The 25,071-nt window shown below is 40.5% G+C and overlaps 1 protein-coding gene across 18 annotated transcripts in view; it reads left to right on the top strand.

The window, feature by feature from the left end:
- Kcnma1 (potassium calcium-activated channel subfamily M alpha 1) overlaps positions 1–25,071 on the top strand; it is a 691,955-nt gene that overhangs the window by 537,080 nt on the left and 129,804 nt on the right. For all 18 annotated transcript variants that reach the window (XM_076931239.1, XM_076931244.1, XM_076931240.1 and 15 more), the window contains 3 exons: positions 3,089–3,157; positions 12,743–12,829; positions 19,727–19,803. In XM_076931239.1, coding sequence (XP_076787354.1) covers positions 3,089–3,157; positions 12,743–12,829; positions 19,727–19,803 — 233 coding nt within the window. The remainder of the gene's footprint in view (positions 1–3,088; positions 3,158–12,742; positions 12,830–19,726; positions 19,804–25,071) is intronic.

Here is a 25,071-nt window from a genome sequence, read left to right as displayed (position 1 = left end):
TTTGGAGGACCTCATTTTGATTCCTAGCACCCATATAACAGCGCCTAACCAGCTATAACTCAGCGTATAAGATGGCTTATGAATGAATAAAATCTACTTTTGATCTTAGCTACAGTGTTGTGAGGCAAATGAATGCACACTTAGTAGCAAACATTTCCCTTCCCACCAGTAGAGTTAATTCCACACAAACAATTAAGATCTTTGATCCTATGAACTACCAGAGTCCTAGATAAAAATGACAGTTGTCCACAGGACACAAGCAAATTAATTTTGCACGGTCCCTGCTGAGATAAGATTTCTTACTAGATTATTTTTATATACTGTTTAGATTCATCCAGTAATTTGCTTCAACAAACAATGAATAAGGTGTATGATTTAAAAAAAAAAAAAAAACTGTTTACGCTCCAGAAAGAACAGCTATACAAGGAGTTAATGGAGTGCTATGGTACATACGCTAAGAAGACCACTTCACTGCTATAGTTGGTGATACTTGAGTTGGTGTTTCAAAATTGATCTGTACAACCACCTCAAAGTCCAGGTCATTAGACCACTGGGAGGAATCAGAAAGCCTTTGAATCACAGGCAGAGCCCAGATACAGTGTATGGAAGTATTCCTCTGAAGCCTGACTGTGAAAGGCAGTCCTAAGGAGCTAGGACCTCCCGTGTAAGAAAAAACAGTTAATCTCATTTTCTAAAGAGAATATGAGGCACTCACCCTTCACCAGCACCTTTCTTGCAAGCCATACATCTCTTTGCCTAGCCTATAGAATTAAGTTATTTCTTTAGTTAAAACTCACTACAGGGGATGAGGAGGTGATTTAGTTGGTAAAGCACATACTGTGCAAGCATGAAGACCCAAGCTCAATCCCCAGCATCCCTGTGAAAGCCAGGTTTGGTCTAGATGCATTTGCAATCCTAATGCCGGGGCAGCTGAGACAGGAAGATTACTGAAATCTCACCAACCAGACAGTTGGGCAGAATTGGTTATCTCCACCTCCAACTGACAGAGAGACCTTGTCTCAAAAAGGAATGTATGAGGAACAGTCCTCAAGTAGACCTCTGGACTCCACAATGTGCACATGCACCCCTCACACACATGTCTCCACATACAAGTCAAATCAACGCCATGTCTCTCTTTCACTTAGAATAAGCAGCATTGCCTTGTAGGGGCAGACAAGAGTCCTCATGACCTTTTACCCACCTTGCTTTCTGACTCACTCATGATTTGTCTTGCTTTGCTCTTTTGATGCCAGCTTTATAGGCTCTGTGTTTGGTTCTCAAATATTTAGACCTTTTCCTGCCTCAGGACTTCTGTTCTTGCCGTTTCTACCCCATGCCTGCCTCAGAGATCCCTTTCCCCAAACCTTCTCATTCCCATCTCCTCATCTCCCATACTCTCTGCATCTTCAGGGTGGTCCTCTTGAACCCCCACAAACTGGCACACTCATTTCCCAGTTAGTCTTTATTCTCACAAGTTAAAACAATTTCTACATTTGTCATGACCTAGAAATGTATTATTGATTCACATGTATATTGGCTTATAACTATTCTTTTCCAATGAAAAACACACTTTACTGGAGAGAAAGATGTATTCCCTCTAAGGGTCAGCCAAAGGCCTAATACTTAACCACTGCATGGGCTGCATGGGTGTTCTGGGTCTTAGCTTTAGCACCAGTCAAACAGAGCTAAAGATGAAGGGTAGTATCTCCAACTTAAGAAAGTGTGGAGCAGTCAGTAGAGTCATCAAGCAAGGCCTTACCCTTAGACCCTATAGCTCTTTCCCTTTACAGTGCTGAGACTAAATAACCAGGGATCACTTGTCATTATCACTTGAGAAATGTTTCATTATTTAAAATCTCCGAAAATATACCATAATGTTTATTGTGGAAATATGTGATGTATAATATATGTGGTTCATTTTATGAGCCCCTATCTCTTTAAATAGTCAACTCACAACTTAATCTAAATCATACTATATGAATTCAGGAATATATCTTGTTCTTTGTGGCCTTAACATCTTAAAACATTTTTGAAAATTCATTTCTTAAAAATTTTCTACTCCACATGAATAGCAGTATCTTGAATCTCTTTCTGCACAATCATGCTATGACACCTCTTTTTGTTTTCTTGGAGTCAAGACACTGTGAGTAGGATTCATCTCCTTATAGAGTTCCTCTCTGTTAGAGACTCCATTCACTGTGCACTGTGGAGAAGCTCCAAACCTCTTGAAGACATTTCTGTGGCCAAGGAGAGAATACTCAAACACACTTAACTATGAGAAGCAGCCGTAGCTAGTGTAAACTTAGCGAGCAGCTAAATGATTCGCGTCTGGGAAAGGAACTAGTGAGCTTTGTGAAATAAATCTGTGAAGGGAGCAGTCGTCAGAATACTGGTTGGAGCTGGAGAATAGACCAGATACGACCTGGGAAGGTGGTTGGCAAGAAAAGAGAAGAGGAAATATTGGGGTGCAGAGGGGGTACAAGAGTAAAGCCAGAGAGGCAGGAACCAGCCCGCAGGAAGCAGTCTGGTTTGCAGCCTAGAACTGTGGGCAGATGAGGTGAGACAGCTTGGATGGAGCCAGGAGTGGCAAAGCTGTAGTCATGTGCTGGGCACTTAGATGGAGGCTAAGGATTATTACCATCATTCCCAGCACACAGGGGTCTGCTCTGAACAACAATATAGGCCATTTGTACAAAAGACCGAAATGGAATCCAAATAACAGGTTGCACTGCTCCAAGTCTCTCCCTCCCCCTGTAGTTAACATTTTACTACCCAACAGAGTAACTAATGAATCTGGCGGGTGTAAATCCCCAGGCACAAATCTCTGCTTGGGGTCTGTGTCTAGACATCCAGACCAGAGCCCAATTTGCACTTTGAACATCCAGTACCTTATCACTTGTGGGGAATCAGGTTTAATGGGGAATACAGGGAGGTGTCATTTTACTGGCCCCGCCTTTGGCACCTGGTGGTAGACTGAGAATCCCCTGGATAATGACCATGTTAGGGGACTGGATGTTCATAGGTAGGTTTGTTATGTGGCTCTGTCATCCAGAAGTACTGACTGGGAGGCCTTTCCTTGTCATTGCAGGCTGTGTTTTGTGAAGCTTAAGCTCCTGATGATAGCCATTGAGTACAAGTCTGCCAACAGGGAGAGCCGGTAAGTTGATATTCGTGTTGGAAGTGAGCATCCTGGGAAGGTTGGTCCACCATCCTGTTTCTCGCATATGATTTATTTGCTTGGACTCCAATGCAGCACCTCCCTGACCCTGCAATACATTTCAAGAAATGGAAGCATCTATCTCAGACCAGCCTGTCATCCCATGTCCCACTGGACATCCAGAGACAATTACCCTGGAGGAGAGGAGAGAGCCATTCTCAGTAGCTCCACCCACTATGCTATGCCTTCTATACAAGAAAGCAGGAGCAGACTTCCCCTTGAAGCTCCTTTTACTGCTGTAAGCATTTAAAAAGCAGGTGGCCTCTGGCCTTCTTTACAGCAGCCTGCAGTAGAGCTGTGACGGGAGGTGCCAGCTCCCTCAATAGCCAAATTGCAAGCATCCTATTGTGTACCATATGTGTTTCTCCCACTGCAGCCGATATCCAGGTGGCAGAATATCAGCTTCATGTAAATTAGCCAGGAGAGAAGTGCTCTGAGGCAGGAGCTCTCGTTATTTATTTATTTTTCCGTTAATGATGTGCAAATCAGACTGATGAGGGACGGGGTCTGGTTGAAATAGATAACACCCCAGTCAATACATGACCTTACTGCTGGTTGATGGCAGCATTGTATGAACAAAGAATCCGGTCAAGGGGGTCCTACATGCAGTATTGATAACATAGGTGATCTTTGACTCTTAGTCAAAGTTTTGGAAGAAAGAGAGCTGGTTGAAAGATAGCCTGATTTTTGTTCTCTGAAATGATGTATCCAGGTGCCATCTGTGCTCTAGAGAGGACTTAGCTCCTGCATGTTCACAAGGGCAGAGGTCAGCCCACCCCAACACATACCTTCATAACTGAACACAATGCAGGGCAATACTTGTTAGGTCCTGCTAGCATCGTTTAAGGAATTTTCATGATCTTGATGATTGACCACCACACACAAACACATACACACAAGCCTATTCTAAGTGTGTATCTGTGACCAAAACAAAACACTAGATCACAAGCAAGCAGATACTATGTTGTCTCTTCCCTTAACTATAAGATCAGATTGTCCATAGTCAATCTGATCAAATGCTGCATTTCCTTTGAAAAATCCAAATCAACCAGACAACGGAAGATAAAATGGTAGATTTGGTGGCCATGTATAGAACATGGTGGTAACAATTTTAAAAATACATGTATGGAAGGATATGTTTTTCTTTTCCATGTTTGCAAAGGAAATAATATTATAGTATTGTTTGAATTCAAGAGAGGTCCGGCCACTTGTCTTTCAACAGTTAAAGTGGAATTTTCTGGGGTTACTCTTTGTTCCTCTTTATACCCAGCTTCAACTGGACCCACATATGCAGAGGAGAAACTGTGGGTCCTCGGTTTTTTGGTTTATTTTTGTTGTTGTTGTTGTTTATTTGAGGGGGTGAGCATCACAAATGGTAATCTTTGTGGTAACAAGCCAGTACACTTTTGTGGATCTGAGCATTTTCCCTGTATCACTTTTGTCCATCCCTTTCAAAGCATAAGTAAATAAAAAGAAAGAAACATGTCACCATGTAGGTAGTGCTGATGCCAACAAGTATTTTCTGAGCCTTCTGGAATAATCTATGGCAAGAGTGGACTGCACCAAGTCATGAGCATCAGCCAGTCAGCTTATACATACCTCCCTCTGGTCACAGGAACAGAGAGGATGCCACTAGGATCCAGGCACTGTTCTAAGAAAACAGATTCCAGATTCCATGAAGACATGATCTGTCCTCCAATAGGCCCTCTCATTGGGTGGTAAACCTGAGCTGTTTTCAACAAAGCCATGTATAGCAAAATATATTGTGGGTTTTGTTTTTCTCCCAGTGCCTCAGAAAAGACAAGACAAAACAAAACAAAACAAACAAACAAAGAACTTGTTTGGCTTTGTATTGGCTTTCTGTGTGTAGCTTCCAGCATTAATCCTCAATGTGGCTTGGTCTCAGTGTGGAAGCACAGGAGCGCTTGTGGAAAAAGGTGTGCTGGAGAAAATGTGGATCATACCCCGACAAAAACCCAGGACTTATCCAGCAAAACATTTTAAGTCCCAAACCACACTTTTCCTTTATCCTTGTAAGAGACATAATCCTGTTCTTCTCCAATTTTTGTAATGGACGACGTATAACAATGTGGAGAGGCCCATCTCTTCCCCACCCTCTTACCTCTGACCTGTGTTAAAGGACGTTCTCTGTTGTTGGTTCCACCCATGGTACTGTTTTCATGCTTTGCTGATAAACCTTGTTTTCACACACATCCTTCAAATGCTTTGAAACAAAGGTTTTATTCCTTCCTTCCTCCTGGTGTCAGTCAATTTATTATCAAATTGTTTGATTTGAAATTCTTTTCTTGTCGTTTTGCAGAAGCCGAAAGCGGTATGCATTCTTCGTTAACTTTCCTTCCAACCTCCACCCTCTGTCTTCACTCCTAACCACAGGACTAACCATTTGCCAAGAACTCAAGAAAAGAGAGATTATATATGTGTATATATATATATATATAATCTCCTTCCCTTGTCTAGTATATATATAGTATATCTATACATATACATATATATACATATATATATATATATATATATATATATATATATATATATATATATATATATCATCTGTCTCCAACTAGAATACATCAAATTAGCCTGCTGTTGTCGTTTGATTTGTTGATTTTTTGGTTGATGCACTAACTTCTTTGCAGGAAAATAAAAATAAACAAACAAATAAGTAAATTAATGAAAAGGCAGAGTCCTATCTTCGATCATAGTACCAACAATGGGAACAAATCATATTAAAGTTGAAAAGGAGGACACTTCTCTCCAGCCCTCTGTGTCTGTTATCTGTATTGTCCTGATGTTGTCCTGGTGTCCATCAGATACAGACACCATTTTGTCTTCATTGCACATCCACATTCCCAGTAACCTCTTCGTCTCTCTGTTGAGTTCTCACTTTGTAGATCAGAGTTTCTGTCCTTTATCCACAAAAGAGACCAAGCCCTTGCACCTCTCTCTCTTCTCATACTCGTTTGGGTTAATTTCATTTTGACTATCTAACCTCTTGAGCAGTGCCAATAATGAGCAGCCCAGATATTATGTTTATGTTCTACAATAAGCATGCTTGTCAGGACAAACTCATGGCTTTCTTTATCTCCTTGTGCGTTTGGGCATATTTCTTAATAGGAAGTATCTAAGCTTTCACCATGTGACTTCATCCTGTTTTGCCGCTGTTTTGTGTTGCATGGAGCATGACTAAATTATCATTGATGGCATTTTTTAAAGTATTTGGGTTCAGGTGCGACTGGTGTTGTTACATTTCTTTTCAGCATAGTTTTTCAATAATGCAATCTCTAAGACAGCGCTGTTGAAAGTGCAATGCCAACCTGTTCATGTTCTTCTCTGTGGTTGTAGTCACTGTCATGTGTTTGTGTTTACACTTGTGTCTGTGTGTGTGTGTGCTTGTGTGTTTGTGTTGTGTGGCACTCTTTCCAATGTCCTATCTTCTGTGATTTTATTTTAGTAGATGTGAATAGAGGTGGCTTCCTGTCAGTTTGGTATTATTGACATGATCCAACTGCGAGAAGTTATTGCAACACTATGCATCTTCAAAGGTCCACAGTGGTTGCACCTCTGCTGTTGGCTTTTGGCCTTGGGTCCTTTTACTTTGTGGTGAAGGCATGTTGTGATGTAGGCATGACTTGTCTTAAAGTGTACTAGAAAGTATGGCTTGCTCCCAGAACCACATATCCAGTGTTATCCTTCCTAGATCAGCTCTCTCTATTCTTTCTCATGTAGCTAGTCTTTTCTGTAATATAAAACATATACTGAAATTTAAGATGATTGATGTAGACTCTGGCTAGACCAGATCTTGCCATTATTGTTGTGGATCACAGTGATGGCCATTTGAGTTTGGCCAACTGGGAGCAACCTTGATTATGGTGTCTCTGTATGTAAATGGACTAGGCCTATGCATATTGAAGCATGGAATACACAAACTATGTCTTCTACACATATTCTAATGGAAACGCATGTGTCTAGTTGTGTGGGACTCCAACAGCACTTATTGTAAAGCCCAGAAGAAATGGAAAATTCCAGAGAGGTGATAAGGTTTGAGATTTGTTTGTTTCCCCCCCCCCCAAGATATGTTCTAATACAGCACAAGCTGCATTACAGTTGAACTTCCAGAGAAGAGACACAAATTGGTCCAAATGAAGTTCCTGCTGACCATAATTGTATGTGCCCATGAGTGATCGGAGAGATCTTTTCCCAGTGGTGTGATTCATCTGGACATAGCATGAACTATACTCCTCAATGGCTTGGACTTGCTTACTCTGTTTAATGAGGTCCCATTAGCTTGCTAGACACAACTAGGATTACAGTGTTTTCAAGTATAAACTATATCCTCACAGAAGTTGTAATATTTTCTTAATTGCTTGGGGAATGGTACACGATGCCTTGAAAGGGTGGGAGGTTGAGATATAGACAGACCTGCACACACACACACATCTATTATATTTATCCATGGTGGATCACAGTCTCCTTTCAGGTTTCTGTTTTAGTTGAATTTCTGATCACTGGCCATCTCCTCAAACAGTAAGTAAGGTTTAGGAAGATTTACGGAAGGGTAACAAAATACTCTACAGCTGTTGCACCTTAAATATTAGAGAGAGGAAAATAAGATTTCTCCCTAACATAGTCCTGATTTTCTAACCTGCTCCAAGTTCAAGCATGAGATGGCCAGTGAAATAGATTGCAAGGTAGTATCTCCCTTAGGGCCCTGTTACAGATATCTGCTGTTGAGTAGAACCCATTCCATGCGGATGTATCCTGCAATCAGAAACATGGGTTTCAGTTCTAAGTGAGTTGTGCTTTCAGTACTGAAACCAATTGCTCCAGCTGCCTAAGTGATTCACTGTTTACATATTTGCATATTTGCATATTTGCATATTTATACTTCATGCCTGTGGGAACTCATTAGCTTGGTGGCCAATCCACAAGAACTTGTGGTCACTCCTTTGATCAGCCTGACTGATGAGAAGTAAAGTTTAGGTTTTTGAAAGCACAAAGTTGCTGCTTTCATTTACTTGAGAGAAAAAGAGAAGCTTTGAGAACAACAGCCAATGTCTGTGATACAGGTTTTTCACTAATTCTATAGCTCTGGAAAGTACCTATAGTATATAGGACTCTAAGCTTTGCTATGAGAAGTTCAAAAGTAAATAGAGGGTCCTGTTTCTCAGTCTTCCAATCAACAGTGGTTCCTTATGCCTTATAGAAAGTGTATGTTTTGCTCTTAAGGAGGGTATTTACACAAAAATCTCAGCCTTGGCTGTAGCACTAGAAAAAGCAATGAGCAAAAACTCTTGGAGAAGGGACCATACAAGCCCTGTGTGGCCAGCTGTCACTAGGCATTTTCAATTAAAATCAGCAAGGTCATGGTAAAAAGAGGATAATTTATATCTTCCTCAAAATAAGGAAATGTCTTCTCCTGCCAAAATGTCCTTGTTGGAATTTTGCTAATGGCTATATGGGAAAGAAAGCCTCTTAATAGGAATCTGCTCTTAGAGATTTCCTTGATTTTCTAGGAGACACATCTTGAGTTTTATCTCTGATAAGCTCATGACTTAGACCAAATTGGAGCCAGAGAACTGACTGAAAGTGATGTTTGGGGAGGAAGACTTTTGGCAGCCCCTAAGAACAAAACAAATTTGACATTGAATAGTCTTTTTCAAAGATTAGAGATATTTGGAAAGATTTTAACATATTCCCAGTTGGAGGTCAATAGCAAACTTTAAGTCCTTTCATTGGGAGAAGAAAAAGTTATTCTTGCCTAGAATTCTTATCTATTTATATTTCCAAGAAGAGGGCGGGGCTAGCATTTTATTTAAATGTTTTAGATTTTGAATGTAGATAACAGTTATGACATCTGAAATGCTAGAAGCAGGCATGTATTTCTCCAAAGAATCTTTGACGCTCATAACCCACACAGAAATGTCCTATATTGTGGATCCCAGGAATCAGAGGCCTACTTCTCACCACCCTTGGAACTGAATCTAGCCTATCTAACATGAAGTTTCTTGTGATCATGGGCTTCTTTCATTTACCTCAGGGGCAGCCTCAGTCTTTTGAATCTTTCAGCTCCCCAAGCCTGTCTCAACCTAATCTATATACCTGTCTCATACTTCAAATGGATGTAACTTTAATCTTCTCAGCCTGTCCACAGGGAACATGAGGGAATTCTGGGATCACAGAAAGTCTGGGGACAGTGAGTCATCTAGCTCTTACACATCACTACAAGACTCAAGGAATAGGAGTGGTTCTATGTGCAACCCAAAGTGAATCTACAGTAGCCCGTTCCAGATGTTGCACAGAGACCACATGTTCCCAAGAGTTCTATTAGCGTCCAAGACAAAATGGTGAGAAGGCTGGTGAAGCTGTGACGGTTTGTTTACTCTCACGTTTTTAACCACTGGCTGATATTTATAGAAACCAAAGATTAAAGGCATAATGTATCCTTAACACATAGAGCATATGACTTTATTCTCTTAGAATCTTTGTCAATCAGGGGTTATATACTGCATTTTCTACATTAGAAGAGTGAGGCTTAGCTGACTCCAAATGACCAGAGTCAGGACCCAGTAGTTTTTGGATGATGTGCACACTTAAGTACTTCATTAACATTGCTAGAGAACCTGAGACTTGAATGCCAGGGTGACCTCCTCCAGCACCAAGCAAGCCCTCTCCAGAGTACTGACTCAATTAAAAGGCACTTGAAGACCATAGTACATTCATTCCCTTGACACGCCAATCCCTGGATGTCACTATAGACCAATTCTTGCTCAGTGCACATAAACAACAGGAAGTAAAAAGAAGTCTCTCTTGATGAGGACCCTGAGATCACTGCATCTCAATGGCACCGTGGGCTGCATCGAAGGGGTACAGATAATGGGACATAAAGCATGAGGGAAGGAAACAGAGGTCTTCAGCCATACGTGTCACCAATTTAATGCGTGTCACACTTTATCTTTCAGATTCTGTTGTTCAAATCATTTAGGACCCCACCCACTTAGCGACCCCAGGAACCTTTCTCCCATTCTTATGTGAATTCTTATCAAAATGGAGACTTCCCCAACTTTTAAGAATATACTTTCAAGGCTCCAGGAGTATATGGGATTTTTTTTTTTTAAATAGATGAACTCATATGTATTATTCTTTTTTTTTTTTTTGGTTTTTCGAGACAGGGTTTTTCTGTATAGCCTTGGCTGTCCTGGAACTCACTCGGTAGACCAGGCTGGCCTCAAACTCAGAAATCCGCCTGCCTCTGCTTCCCAAGTGCTGGGATTAAAGGCATGTGCCACCACCGCCCAGCTGCATTATTCTTTCATGTATAGTTTTAAAAAAAAAAAAAAAAAAAAAAAAAACCTATAAGTTCATCTCACATGGTTTTTTTTTTTTTTTTTTTTTTTTTTTTTTTTTTTTTTTTTTTTTTTTTTATAAGAAACACAGTGTTCCAGTTCATTGAGCCAGGAGACCTCTGATGAAATACAATATAGTTGGGCACTTTTGAAAGAATAAAATGGCAACAATAACCATAAATGAAAAGTATTGAATCATTTAACGTTACCCTACTTAGTTCTTTGACCAAATGCTATTGTTAGTGTTACCACCCCTCTTGTAGGGAAAAGCACTGTGCTCTATGGTCAGGTACTTGTCCAAAGTTACCAACTGGGTGCTAGAATATGGACCTCACTTCTGATTGCAGGGGCAGTCGCATAGGAACTGCCTTTCAGGAAGGTGGGATGAAATGTACATTTAAAATGCCTTATCTAATTGATTTGGAAAGGAAATCAATATTAACTGTATAGTCTCACATATATTTTGAGGAACACAAATACAAAGTTCTTATGTATTTATCAGTAAAAAAAATTATGTAATCTCTAACTCCTTCCCCTCAAGATTGTGCTAAATCAGAGGGCTTGTGATATAAGAGTTGGGGGTTGGCAGAGGCATAATTCATTACAAGGTCTTTTTATAAAAACCTCTGCCTTTTGCAGAGTGTCATTAGTATAGACTGCTGGGCCATTAGAGTGGGCTTATGTTTTCTGATTCAGAAGGAATCTCATTGTTGCTGGGGGTTTCTAGGGTAGAGGAGTGAACTTTTCACACTCTGCGATTATTTAGTGTTAATAACATCAATGACACAAGCCCAGTTTCCTGCTGTCGGGTCTTGTTACAGGTAATGGTGGATGCTCTTGCAACCACGAACAGTGATTTCTGCAGTAATGACCTGATCACAGTTCTCCCAACAGAACATTCATTTCCCTGGGTCCCCCCTCTTTTGCTGCAGGTAGTGGACTCCTTTGACAACAGCGGGTTTTTTTTTTTGTTTTGTTTTGTTTTGTTTTTCTAGAACGGTCTTACCACTAGATCACATGTTAATTACTACCCTTCATTTTGCTTTGGGTAGTTAGGGAATCCATTAGCTTGAGCCCAAATATCTCTTACCTTAATCACCAGCTTTTCAGATCAAAGAATATTGCCATTGTCTTTTGCTTCAAGTTGCTAAATTCAACATCTGTTTGCTCAAAGCCTGTATAAGACAGTCTAATATTCTGCTTTTGAGCTACAAGAACTTGTTTGCTACTCTTATTTGATAGGTTAGGATTCATTTATCTTTACTGCTATCCCAAACATAACTTGGTCAGCTAATCTATTTCTAGCACTAGGAGGGCAGTGTATATTTGAATTAATACCCCTGCCTGCAAGACAAGGTAGTTGTTCTCTCTCTCTCTCTCTCTCTCTCTCTCTCTCTCTCTCTCTCTCTCTCTCTCAAAGAGATAGTTCTTATTTGTCTTTAAAACACAGAATGACCAAATGAATGAATCCCACCTTTATATCCTATTCACAGAACCCATACATTCTTATAAAAGGCAGACTGGAGTTATTGAGGCTATTCAACAGAAGCTAGCTTTCTCTATAACTGTACATAGAACAGTTTCTTCATGCAGTCTTCTTTGACGCCCTTATCAAGGTTCCAAAAGATGTACAGTTTTCTTCTACATTAAATATAATATAGGTGTCTTGTACCATTCCCCATGGAAATATGTGGTTTGTATATATGTATGTTTCTGTATCCATATAGGGGGTCCCATCAATGCTATATCATCTAAGGGAGAGGGGGTGTGTATAGAACTTTATTAGACTGACAGTATTTCAACACTGATTATCAAAATCAGCTTCAGAACCCTGAGGAACTGTGCTTCCAGTCAGGTGCATCTGGTGGTAGCTAAATAGCTCTGTTAAGCAAACCTAGACCCTAAGGCCTAGATCTGCTTTGATTTTCCTGACTTGGAGTGTATCACCTGGAGCTAGATGATGCTGTGATTGAACTAGATGTGTGGGCCAATAAAGATCAGTCTCTAAGAAAAAAAAACTGGGGGAGGGGGGGCAAGTGTTACACTAGTGGGACCCCTATCAAAACAGCAGGATGGTTTATCAGCAAGGTTTTATCCTGAACATGAGCTCATACTTGTGTTTGTTTGTTTGTTTGTTTGTTTGTTTCTGTTCACTGAGCAGAATATTAATTAACCCTGGGAACCACCTTAAGATCCAAGAAGGTACTTTAGGATTTTTCATCGCAAGTGATGCCAAAGAAGTTAAAAGGTAAGAGTTTATTTTCATTTGCCTTTCTTTCTGGTCCAGCCAGGCATCTTGATGTACCAATCCCCTCACGCGTCCATACGCCCAAGGGTCTACTTTCTGAGCTCTTGCAGCTCCTTCCTTGAGCACCTCTTCTCACAGCCAGTATCTATCTTTAAATTAGAACACTAAGGTTTAGAATCAGAAAACCTAGTTATATGCTTTCTTGTCTTACAAGGAAGGAAACTAAAGCCCATAGAATGGAAGTGATTTCTGGTCATTCTGATTCTGAGGAGGATTCATGAGACATCTGGCCTCTTGTCTGAGGTTATTTTCTTAATAATGTCTGGGTAAAATATCCCTTAATATTACAAATTTTCTCCTGTAAGTGCCAAGTAGAATTTCAAACAATTTGGATTGATTTCGGAGGAATATTAAACTCCCCTCTATTTGTGTCTGCAACTTTCTAAGCAATGGCTAAAATTGTCAGTCTTAATCGTGAAGTATCTGTGTTCAATGTTCAGGCTCAATGTTTTATGAAAATTTTATTGGTGTCTTTATTCTCTTTTAAGTAGCTTAGGGAACAATAGGGCTTTGTATATCAGTATGGACTATCATTATACGTGATTCTATTTCACCCATTTTGAAATGTTCACTTTCAGAGACAAGTAAGCCAGGCAGGATACTCTGCCAAACAATTGTGTTATATATTTTAAGTAAATATTGACTATGAGGGTCTTCATTTCTCTGTTGAGGCCTGCTATCTTCTATTGCATTTCGGTTCACAGCCAGACCTGTGCTGGGCATGCTTTATTCTATATACTAACCATCAAAAAATATCCCTGGAATAGAAGTTACTCTTACAAAGTACTCAGAACTTTGCCTTTCTTGTATATAAAAAGCCAATCTGCCCTTATACGAGCCTACTATGCACCATTGCCAATACCCCATTATGAGAACCTACTATCCATCAACACTGTTTTGGGTACTAATGGATTTCTTTATGTTTATGTTCTTATCCAGTTGCCTGTAGCCTTACAAGTTTCTTTTTTAATTAATTTTATTTTATGTGAATTAGTGTTTTTCCTACATGTGTATCTGTGTAAGAGTGTTGGATCCCCTGGAGCACAGACAGTTGTGAGCTTCTGCATAGGTGCTAAGAACTGAACCCAGGTCCTGTGGAAGAACAGCCAGTGTTCCTAACTGCTAAGCCATCTCTCCAGCCCTACAAGTTTCTTCTTTATCTAGGAGAGAACTAAAGCATGGCTTGGTTTACCAGCTTCTACAAAGTAATGGTGTTAGCAAGAAATAAGGGATGTATTTGCAAAATCTTACTATGCTAGTATAGAATAATGATATTTGATAAAACTAGGCTTAAAATTTTCTTTCTTCCTATTCAACTGTAGTAAATGGGGTCATACTAGGTTAAAAAGCTTCTAGGGAAAAGAGCACATGGGGTTGAGGGCTTTTTTTTTTTTTTTTTTTTTTTATCTCTAATAAATTTACTTCCACAAATTGAAAGGTGGTTGACATTGTTAGAGATGAGAGAAACACATCTCTATCAATTTCATGAGTAGAATATCCTGAGACCAGAGTTCATCAGGACTATCCTAGATGAAAGTTCAGGTGAGAAAGGAAAGTGGGGTGTCTGGGCGAGGCCCACTCCCAGGGACTCTGGAATAGTTATATCTTTGCCCAGATAAGGGACACAGAAACCTGAAGCAGCATCTCTACTGTTAGCATGGTAAGCTGGGAGCACAGCTGACCATATATTCTGCACACCTCCCAAACAGCAAATTCAACCTGAGCTCCCATTTGTGTAATTCTATTTCCTATTGCATCTCTCACTAATGAATGTCACAAATACCAGGCAGTCCAGAAAACAAATTACCTTCTATATTAGGGAATGTAATATGTCTCGTTTCTGTGCTTTATGCTGTTCACAAATACATGCTGACACCATCAGCTACAACTCCAGCCTGTAATTTTCCATGGTGTGTGATGTATTAGAGCAAATGTTGTCAGTTAGGAAATTTCAAATAGATGAAGGGTGAAGAAAAGAACAGAAAGGACATTGGAAATCTGAATAAAACTAAACAAGTTTTATTGTTTTTTAAAAAGAGAAGTAGATTATGATGATTCTTATTGGGTGTTTACCCTCTGCTATGGCTGCAAAAACAAAATTAGATGACAACAGCAACAGCAACAAAGCATGCATGCGCACCGCACACACACATGTACATACATACACACACACATGAGAAGTTAATGTAATCTGGGTCATAAAAACTTTGAGGTAAAGGTTTAGAGAAAGAGGAGTGAACCCATCTAATCCCATAAAAAGGTTACTCTGAGATGAGTATTTGGTCATATGTTTTTTAATTTATTATTTCTAAATACTTCTCTTTTTAAATAACTTTGGAACACATTCCAGTGTCTCTCTTACCTTCTTTAGCAAATACATATTTTGTTTGAGTCATAATTAAAATTAATAGATTAGTTGCCGAGTTAAAAGAAATTGTCTGCTTTTATATTAACATTTCTATTTCTAGTGTCTTCTGAAAACATGATATACCCCAATCTGGGAATCATTCTCAAATTCACTCACTCACTCACTCACTCACTCACTCACTCACTCACTCATCTACTTATTCATTCATTCACTTATTCATTCATTCACTTATTCATTCATTCATTCATTCATTCATTCATCAAATATCTACATATTAATTAATGTTTGGGAGGCTCCAGAAAGATCTATCTGTTGTCCCAAAGATTATATTTTATAGAGAAAAGAATTTCAGGGTTTTAGAAAATTCAAAAGAAAATGGAGGATTTTCATTGGGCATCACTGAAGGTTCTTCCTCCAAGACCTTAGCATCTGAACAGAAATAGAAGTGAAGCGGGGTGGGGTAGGAGTCTTTAATGCAGCAAAAGGATGGGGAAGGGAGATAGTGGTAAGATGCTCATTGTCTTTAGATGATGGGAAACAGCATGGCCAGGAGAGGACCAGAGGATGGGAGTGGTAAGAGATCAGAGGGAAGGTTATATCTGGTTCTTTGGACACTTACAAAGAGAATGGCCTTGTTGTGGAATGAATCTTATTGATGCTTTAAATGTAACTGTGATATGATCAGAACTATATTCTCAAAGATTGGTCTACCTGCCTGCAATGGGGAGGAGAGGAGCCAAGATATTCAGAAACTGTCATATAGTGTAGAGATTCGCTGGCACTTTGTGGAGGTGGAGTCATGTGATTCTATTTGGCTTAGTCTGGGGAACCTGTAGTGTGTACTCATGAACACTGTAGGGGTGAAGGAGAAGTAGGAATCACAGCAGGAACCTACACTGGGGGCGTGAACCACAAGAGCGGCAATGATGATCATCCCTCTTTCTGAGATGGGAAAAATTAGAGGAAGATGGAGGTGTTGGGAAATGAGGAATTCTATCTGGGCCACAATAGATGGAAGGTTGGTCCTAAATATACCATGGAGTCATCATAAAGGCAGGTACATCTGAGAGTCTGATGTTCAGGAGAAAAGACAGCTAGAGATATCAACATGGGGCCACATTGTAGGGGTTCCTGGCAAGAAACAGATGACCCACTTAAGTGGAAAACAAGAGCAAAGGGGGTCATATAAACTCGTGGACAGCAAGGTGATTAAAATCAGTGAGAGACACCTAAGCATCTCACAGGCAGAGGAAAGCAGCTTTTAGCATGGAACTGCAGGGAGAAGGGGATGAAGGCTTGTTGGAAGCTCTGGGGTGGGGGGAGGGCATGGTGTAGGAGTAGTGACTGCTCAGTGGGAGCTTTGCCCTCCAATGGAGATATACTTCTGCTGCTTGCTATTTCACAACCTGCTAGAGAGCAAACTTATCCTTTCCCACCTCCAGTTGTCTTCTGACTCTTACCAAGCACAGCAGAACAGAAGAAAAGGAGACCCTAGGGCCAGCTTAGCAGGATGTGGTGGGGATCTTTCTGTTGGTGTGTGAGCTGGGGATGAAGAGGATGAGAGTTGTTTTGGAGTGAGAAGATGAGCAGCAGAGAGCAGAAGACGCCAGGAGTGGGGAAAGGTTCCTGGAATAAATAGGCATGGATTTCAACTGGGACCTGTGGGATTGTGTTTCCAGAATCACTGAGTTTTCAAGGACAAGTGTGTAGCTCTACTGGAAGGGCATTGCCAAGAGAATGTGGTGAGGCAGCTCCCAAAGAATGGCCACTTGGCAAAAATCAACCTGAGGTTTAAAAAATCTTCCTCTGTAATCTGGAGAATTCATGGACACCCTTAGCTCATTACTCATCTTCCTCATTAGCCTCATCTGTCTGATTGAAGCAGCTCTATTTGGCTAAGTGAAAGAAGCCAGGCAGAAAAAGACCAACACTACACAATCTCACTTTACATGTGAAACCTTAAAAAGTCAAGTCCATAGAAGCACAGGATAGACTGGTTGGTTCCAAAAAGCTGGGGCAGGGATACCTTGGGAGATAAGGGTCAAGGGACAGAAAACATTAAGCAAAAAGATAAATGTGAGAGATAATTGCAGAACACCATGACCATAGTTGGTTTAAAATAGGTTATTTTTGCATTTACTTATTTATTTGTGTTGAATAAATGTGAGAATTTGCTCACCTTGAAGAGAGGTGAGAGGACAGCACTTCTCCTTCTGCCACATGGGACCCAGGGATCAAACTCAAGTTGTCAGATTTAGCATCAACTGCTGTTTCCTGCTGAGTCATCTCTCTGGCCCATAGGTGGTTGTTGTTGGTTTTAAGACAATGTATTGCATTCATAAAAATTGCTTTTAGCAATTTCTCTTTTTGGGTAGATTCTAAAGGGTCTCACCTCACATAAAAAGTAACAAGCAGATGAGAGACTATGTGATGGCTCCCTTGATTTAGCCACTCTATAACAGAATTCAAAATGGCACATTGTACATCTCAAATATACATAGTTGTGTCAGTTAAAAGTAAAATGTTTAATATAAAGAATTGGGCTTTAGTTCCTTCAGGCTCATCTCTTCATCACTTCAGAGGAATACATTCAAGATTGTTGGCTCCTGAACTTGAATCCAGATTCTGCCATTTAGTAGTGTGACCTTGAACAGGCCATTTAATCTCTTCCTGTCTCAGTTTTCTTATCTGTAAAACTGAAGTAATAATGAAGCCTCTTTCAAAGGGTTGTTTGAAGATCAAATATGTTAATGCTTTTGAAATGCTGAGAGCAGCACCAAGCCTAGAGTCCATACACTGTAAGTGTTAGCTGTTATTACTGCTGCATTGTCATCAGTCATGAAAGCATCTAATGGGAAGAAGGTGGCCAGAGGATGTAGATATGAACTTACTTGCCTCAAGTAAGAGAATACCTCTTCTTGTCCCTCCTATTTCAAGGCATTGATTTCCTAACTACAGTGCCTTGTAGAGCCAACAGCTGCCTTTTCTGATTTTGCGAAGAGGATGCCATCTGACATTGAAAGGAATGGTGAAGGAGCCTCTTGAATCAAAAGAGCTTTGGGCTTTCTGTAGAAATGCAAACCCTGTGGAAAACATAAAAGAACCTAGAATTGTGTTTATTTCTTTAGCCTCCATCGAGAAATGGTCCTGTTTATTCCTGGCACTCAATTTCATGTTGGGAGTGGTAAAGGCGTTAAGCCCAGGATTTTGTTAGTTCCCGGATCCAGAGGGTTGGAAGGTCGTTCCAGTAAATTTTATTACCTCCCTGGTACAGATGCTTCTCTACTTATGATGGGTTTACATCCCAATAAACGATCATAATTTGAAAAGAGCTTATGCCAAAAATGCATGTAACCTACTGAACATCGCACCTTATCCCAGACTGGCTAATGTGTTCAAGAGCTTCACATTAGCCTATAATTGGGCAGAACCATCTAACACAAAGCATGGTTAATATATTTACAGAACAATAAGTATTTCCTGTCACCTATTAACTCCTGTGGTGAAAGCTAACAACAGAGTGGTTTTATGGTGATTCTTCTGCAGCATCTCAAGTTGGAAGGGCACAACCCACCCACCAAGTCCCAAGGTTATTCCTCTGGATATTGTTGCTGAGCGATGCTCAGATCATCTTAGTTCTTCTCATCCAAAGCATCTTTGGCACAGCAAAGTTCACTTTGGAGTCTCAGATTGATACTAAAGTCAGATGAGGAGACATTGTTATTATTATTGAATGCTGCTTCTTGGGGCCCATTCAACCCAACCATTCCTCTCCCATTCTATCGACAGATGAGTCTTACACCATAAAGAGAACAACACTTTTACCCATTATATATGCTTAGAACAAGACATAATGGGAATGGATCTAGCCAGCTTTGGAATGAAACAGGCTTTGAATCTCAGGAGAGAGTTGACAGGAACCACTGCACTCATTGTTTCTATGGTCCCTCCTCCCTCCAGTGACTCTCAAACCTTTCTTAGTTTACCTAATAAGAAACAGTGCTTTCTAAGTGACAAAGGTAATATTTATGTTTGATTGAGGGTCATTGTCCTAGCACTCCTTTCATATATATTCAAGGAGACCGTTGGGATTTCAGGATTGTTTCTAAAGTACAATCCAAAGACTCAGGGATGATTGACCATGTGTTTCAAGGACGAGTACTCAGTGCTGTCCTCAGAAACAACAGTCACAGACCTAGTATGTGACTCCATCAGGACCTTTCTCCCCGTTCCTTTGCAAATAAAAGTTTATAAAAAGAAGCACCAACTCCAATCACAGAATCCTGGGTTTGAAATGAATGGTCTTACAACAAACATTTCCGTCTGCAGATGTCTAAACTTTTCAAAAGATGAAAGGAAATTAGGGCTGGCATGTTTCATTAATTTGGCACCACCTCGGGGGAAACGTGGTACTCATTTTACTTGGGTGGATTATGAGATGTGTCAGTTTTTCCATTCTCTTTCTCCAGGGCATTTTTTTACTGCAAGGCCTGTCATGATGACGTCACAGATCCCAAAAGAATTAAAAAATGCGGCTGCAGGCGGCGTAAGTAGTGTTTCTTTCTCCCTTCCCCTCCCTCCCTGCCTGTTCCCCTTCACCAACCCTCAATTCCTTTTTCCTTCTCCTTTTCCTATCAGAGGGACATTAAACACCAAGTGCTCTCTTGAATGTGTTTATATATTTCACCCAGCAGTTTACAGAAACATGAAACAAATACCTGTCCTTGCTTCAAGCAAAAGATGGAAAGAAAAAAAAAATCACAGTCAGTGCCTGAATAGAAGCCTAGTACCTACTGTCCACTTCTCTTAGACATCTCTGGCCCATAGAGTTAAGCATCATGGGTAAAATGGAGGATACCTACAACTGTGGAGGAGGGGATGTTTTTTAATACCATGATTTCTAGTAGCTAGGAGGTCCCTAAGTTTAGACTATACATAATCCTGGTAGGAAAGTGAGTCTCAAAACCTAGTCTAATCTCAAAATAAAAGCACTGGGCTGCCTTTCAGTAGAATTCTTGTAGGTTCAGATTTAGATCACCCTAAACACAAAACTAGTGTTCCCAATAAAGCAATCAGCCACCATGTCCTAATGGCCATCTTTTATGTCTTTAACTACAACATGCCCCTACATAAGGCACATTGCTTTATGGGGTGACCTCCTCTGGGTTCAGAAGCCTCCAGCATAGCCTGTCTTGGTTGTCTTCTACCAAAGCTTTCTTAGGGACCCTTAGTAGTGACTCAGGAACACTGGCTTATAACTTCCACAGACACCACGTTGTAAAGCCAGCCTTTGCTTTGGGGAGGGCCAACCTTTTGCAGCAATAAGAATACACACCCCAGAAGAGATTGTTCTGAACCCTAGAGAAAAATGAATGCAGTGATACCTTCCCTTGGATGATGACTTGAGGTTCTAAAAGCTCCTTGTGATGGTTGCTTTGGTCCTCACCATAACCCTACATAATTAGCGTGGGTACATTTAATCAAGTTAGAGAAATAATGACGCTTCCATGTTTAGTGAGAGGCTGAAATTGCTAATAGCTATGCAGCCAGCATTCATAGATTCAAGTCCCCCAAGGCCTATCTTGGTGCTGTGTTCTGAGGGCCCTGATCTTTCTGACAACAAAAAGGATAACCTTGAGTTAAATGAGTGGGAAGAGAGTTATGAATGATCACTCCCATAAAATACATTTTCTTAAAGCAGAAATTAGTCAAAAGTCCACCATTTCTGGGGTATGCTCCCCAAGGATCTTGTCACTGGGCTCCTGAGGGGAACGTGTTAAACTAGTAAGATGTAAAGATGGTATTCCCTAAACATTAATAAGTTGGTTTCTAGGGAAATACCAATGGGCAGTACTTGGTCTAGTGGAGTTTTTATAGAAATCCTCTCAGATTCCCTTCCACACACTAGCTGAGGTCAACTTCTTAACATATATAGTTGGATTCCCTCAAACCCTGTCACCAGCCCCAGAACAACCCACAAGGGAAAGCATGTGAATATGAAAAAAGGACATAGTCAGGTCAACCACCAGGCTCCAGGCATCACTCAGCCTTCTTACCATGTGTCTGAGAACTTAGAAACCCAGCAGGCATCCTCAGGGTCGTTTCTGTCAAAAAGAACAGGGCATCCTGAGAATAGATGTAAACAAGGGAACAGAGCAAGATGGTGAACTCTGTAAGGAGAGTCACAGAGGTGATGGGTGTAAAATGGCTAGGGACATGCTGAGGTCAATAATCCATGCAAGGGTGTTTTTATAAGCAACCTCATCCTTTGCGATTCTTAGTGAAGTGGCGAGACTATGGGCTACTAATTGAGCAGCCATTCAATATACTTGGGGGTAACCTCTTCATGATGCTCTCTTCTTGGTGCCAATGATGGAATGGTGAATGAGATTCTTTCCAAGACTTTTATCTAGCAAATATAGACAACCCCATATCATCTTACCAAATATATAAATTCATAGAGGGCCACTTGCTAAGAAGAGAGGAGGGGCTGTCTGAGGATGTGAGGGCTCTTATAGGATGGCTACTGCTTTGTAGCTTGGCAGGTCCTTTGGGAGGTGATAGTGGAAATGAGATGCAGGTGAGGGAAAGCAAGGGAATTAACCCAAAATCAGGAAGTCAATTGTAGTGTTTAGAGGATGGATAGAAGCCTGCTGCGGTCTATGGCATTGGGGAGAGAGAAGTACAAAGTGAGATCACACAGGAAGGCAGAGACGGTGCCAAGAAGCTGGATTTCAGTCCTATACCTGAGAACTGCCAGGTGATTTGGGGAAAGCAGATGGCATCATCCAGTTTCAGTTTAAAGGATCCCTTTTGAATCTGAATGGAGAATTTACTCAGGAGGACAGAATGGAAGAGGAAAGATGAGAACAGAACTTCTCTCACTCTCTCTGAAATTAGAATGTCCATTATAGGATACCATAGTACATTATGGCATACCTCTTTTAAAATACATACAAAAAGAATTTGACTTCCAGGGCGTTTTTTTTTTTTTGTTTTTTTTGTTTTTGTTTTTGTTTTTTGTTTTTTTTCCATCTTCTTTCCAGGCAAGCAAACAGTGGTAAACTTTTAGCTTTATCCTGTTGTAAAAAGCACACTATGATTTACATACAAAAAGAATTTGACTTCCAGGGCGGTTTTTTTTTTTTTTTTTTTTTTTTCCATCTTCTTTCCAGGCAAGCAAACAGTGGTAAACTTTTAGCTTTATCCTGTTGTAAAAAGCACACTATGATTTACAATACCTTTATCGCCTTAATTTCCCTTACAGTAGGTTAAGCTAGAGAAATGTTTGATCTGACATCATGCATGAGACACAATTGCTGCAAAAGGATTGTCTCCGCCAAGCTACTCTTAAGTGTGGCAAGGCCATGGGCTGTGTGGTTAATATTTAATACTAATCAGGATTGTCCAAATGTTGTTATTTCCAATTAGAAAACCACAGCCTGGAGGGCAGGATGCAGACATGTATGGGAGGATTAGACTAAAATGAATAATTGAATATAAACCTCTCCATGAAGGCCAGGCACTCAAGAAATTGAAGATATGTTTGGCTGTTAAAAAAAGCTTTCATAAGAAATAGTTATCATTGTCACTGTATATAAGAGGATGGTAAGGCACCAACCAGGCATGTCTTCGTGTTCAAAATTGGAAAGGACAGTTGACTCACCCAGTTATTTTTCCAAAGGTCTTAGTGCAGCAATTAGTAATTCACCATGGAATGATACAACTGCACAAGAGCAAAACTACTGACAGTCTCCAGACTCTCTGTTTTCCCAGCTTCCTATTCCTACCCAGTTTTTCCTTCCCAATCCCTCCCTACCTGCTCCATTCCTTTTCATTCAATAACTTTCAATGTTTCATGCCCTCTATCGGCGAAGTATGGAGTGTGGACATTCCATTGTGGAGATCCCGTGCTGGTAGTCTAGTTTAACTTGCACATCTCTTTCCATGTCTTCCTAGCTCTCCATTCATTCAGGAAGCAAGTCCAATCCAGATGTCTAGCCAAGGAGCAAGCTCTCAGATGCTAGCATTTATTCATTTTCTTTTTCTGTGTCACAAACCTGGTCTAATGATTTATGTTTTCCCTCCTCCCAGCCTCTGAAAAGTTGCCAAGGGTAGACTCCTAAGGGACAAGTCATGTCTAGATTGATGTGTGTGAAAGAATTTCCTTTAATTTCTAATCATTGACATATCTTTGATTTATTTTGTTTCCTCTTTGCTGCCTTGGAATACGGCCCCTACTCTATTTTAACTGCACCCTGGTAGTGATCTATTGTGAGTAAAATGGGTTCCCAGCAGCCCAGAGTCTAGTTTTCCTGGTCTTTTCTCTAGATGAGATACCTTTTTTTTTTTTCTGTACAGTTTTAGTTTTGTTTTACTTTTGGTATTCGTGTTGCATGTAGCAGTTACATCATGCCCCAACTCGCTCATGCCCTACACAGTCCTTGTAGAGTAGACAGGAGCTGGAGAGTGCCCAGAGCCCACTCTCTCTGCTTCTACCCATCCCCCAGCCTCCAGCAAGCTCTGGACACGGTCTTATTTTTCCAATCGAAAATAAGACCTTGACAACAGTGTGCTTCTCTTGAAGGCCTTTGCTCAGGACTTTGAAGGGACACTGATTAGGCTAGAGTACTCACCTCTCTAGCTCTAGATGCTTTGTCCATTGGGGGTCATGGTCATGCTTGCCTTTGATAAACGGTACTTGTTTTCCCCTGCTACAGAGCTTGAATTCCTCTCTTGAAGGAAACACATAGGCTACATATATATTCCTGAGTTGTGATATATATATGATATGCCCCTGGTTAGCTTATATGTAAAAATGTGTATTTTTTATATATAATCATAGAGATATTCCATAGAGAGAGAAATACAATGATCACATTATATATGCCTCTCTGTACAAGAAGGTGCTTGCTGGAGATTTAATTGAATATTCCTTTGGGACTGTAAGTATCTGCCTTCCTGGAGACAAGTGGTAATTATTTCCTACAGTCTATGGCATTTCCTTGCTTTAAAAACTTCTCCTTTCATCAACACTCAGTGATTCCTCCACAGTACCTCTGGGAAAGTTAGGCATCCTGGAGGAGCCATGTGCTTATTTCAGGGGGAAAACACCTGTTAAATAATTCAAGGAAATTACTCTTTTTTTTTCATGAATGAGCCATGTAGGAATCTAAACAAGCTTCTAGACTTCTCTAACTTACTCAAGGCATAAGATCCCTATCATCCAACTGGATAAAGTTTTTAAGGCCAGTATTTCTATGTATAACCTACAGCTATAGTGTTCTCATAGGCACCAGCCATCAACTTTGGGTCTTGGCTTACAGACATAAGACTCTCTGGAAACAGGAGACCCAGTCTACAACTCACTGAGTTCACTGGCTCTGGACTATGGAGGTATCTCAGCACCCAGGCCTCTCATATTCCTTTGCAGAAGAAGAAGCAAGTTGACCACCCAAGTTCCAGTAGCCTTCACTCTTTGGAAAATGTATAATGTTCTGGGTAACGCCAAAACAAATAGCAGCCTTCTTTAATAAAACACACAGTTCAGCCCAAACTGGCTCTGCAGAAAGTATGTGGAAGCATCACTTCTAAAGCTCCAGAACTTTAATACTCTAGTACTCTTTGAGAACTAGAGGACTACACAAAGCCACTCAACACACAGCTCCAGAGGCAGTCTCTCCCAGTTTCCCCAGCCACAGTGTGACTGTGGTGAGCCAGATCAACTAGCTGTGTGCACATACCAGGTGGCTGACTTTAAGCTCTGTCCTTCCATTTTTCTGATCATAGAAAGCCATGCATAAGACTTTTCTTC

The sequence above is a fragment of the Arvicanthis niloticus genome, chromosome 3 (genome assembly GCF_011762505.2).
Source record: "Arvicanthis niloticus isolate mArvNil1 chromosome 3, mArvNil1.pat.X, whole genome shotgun sequence".
Taxonomy (NCBI): Eukaryota; Metazoa; Chordata; class Mammalia; order Rodentia; family Muridae; genus Arvicanthis; species Arvicanthis niloticus.
The sequence above is the reverse complement of the archived record's forward strand: the minus strand, read 5'-3'. Positions and strand labels throughout refer to the sequence as shown.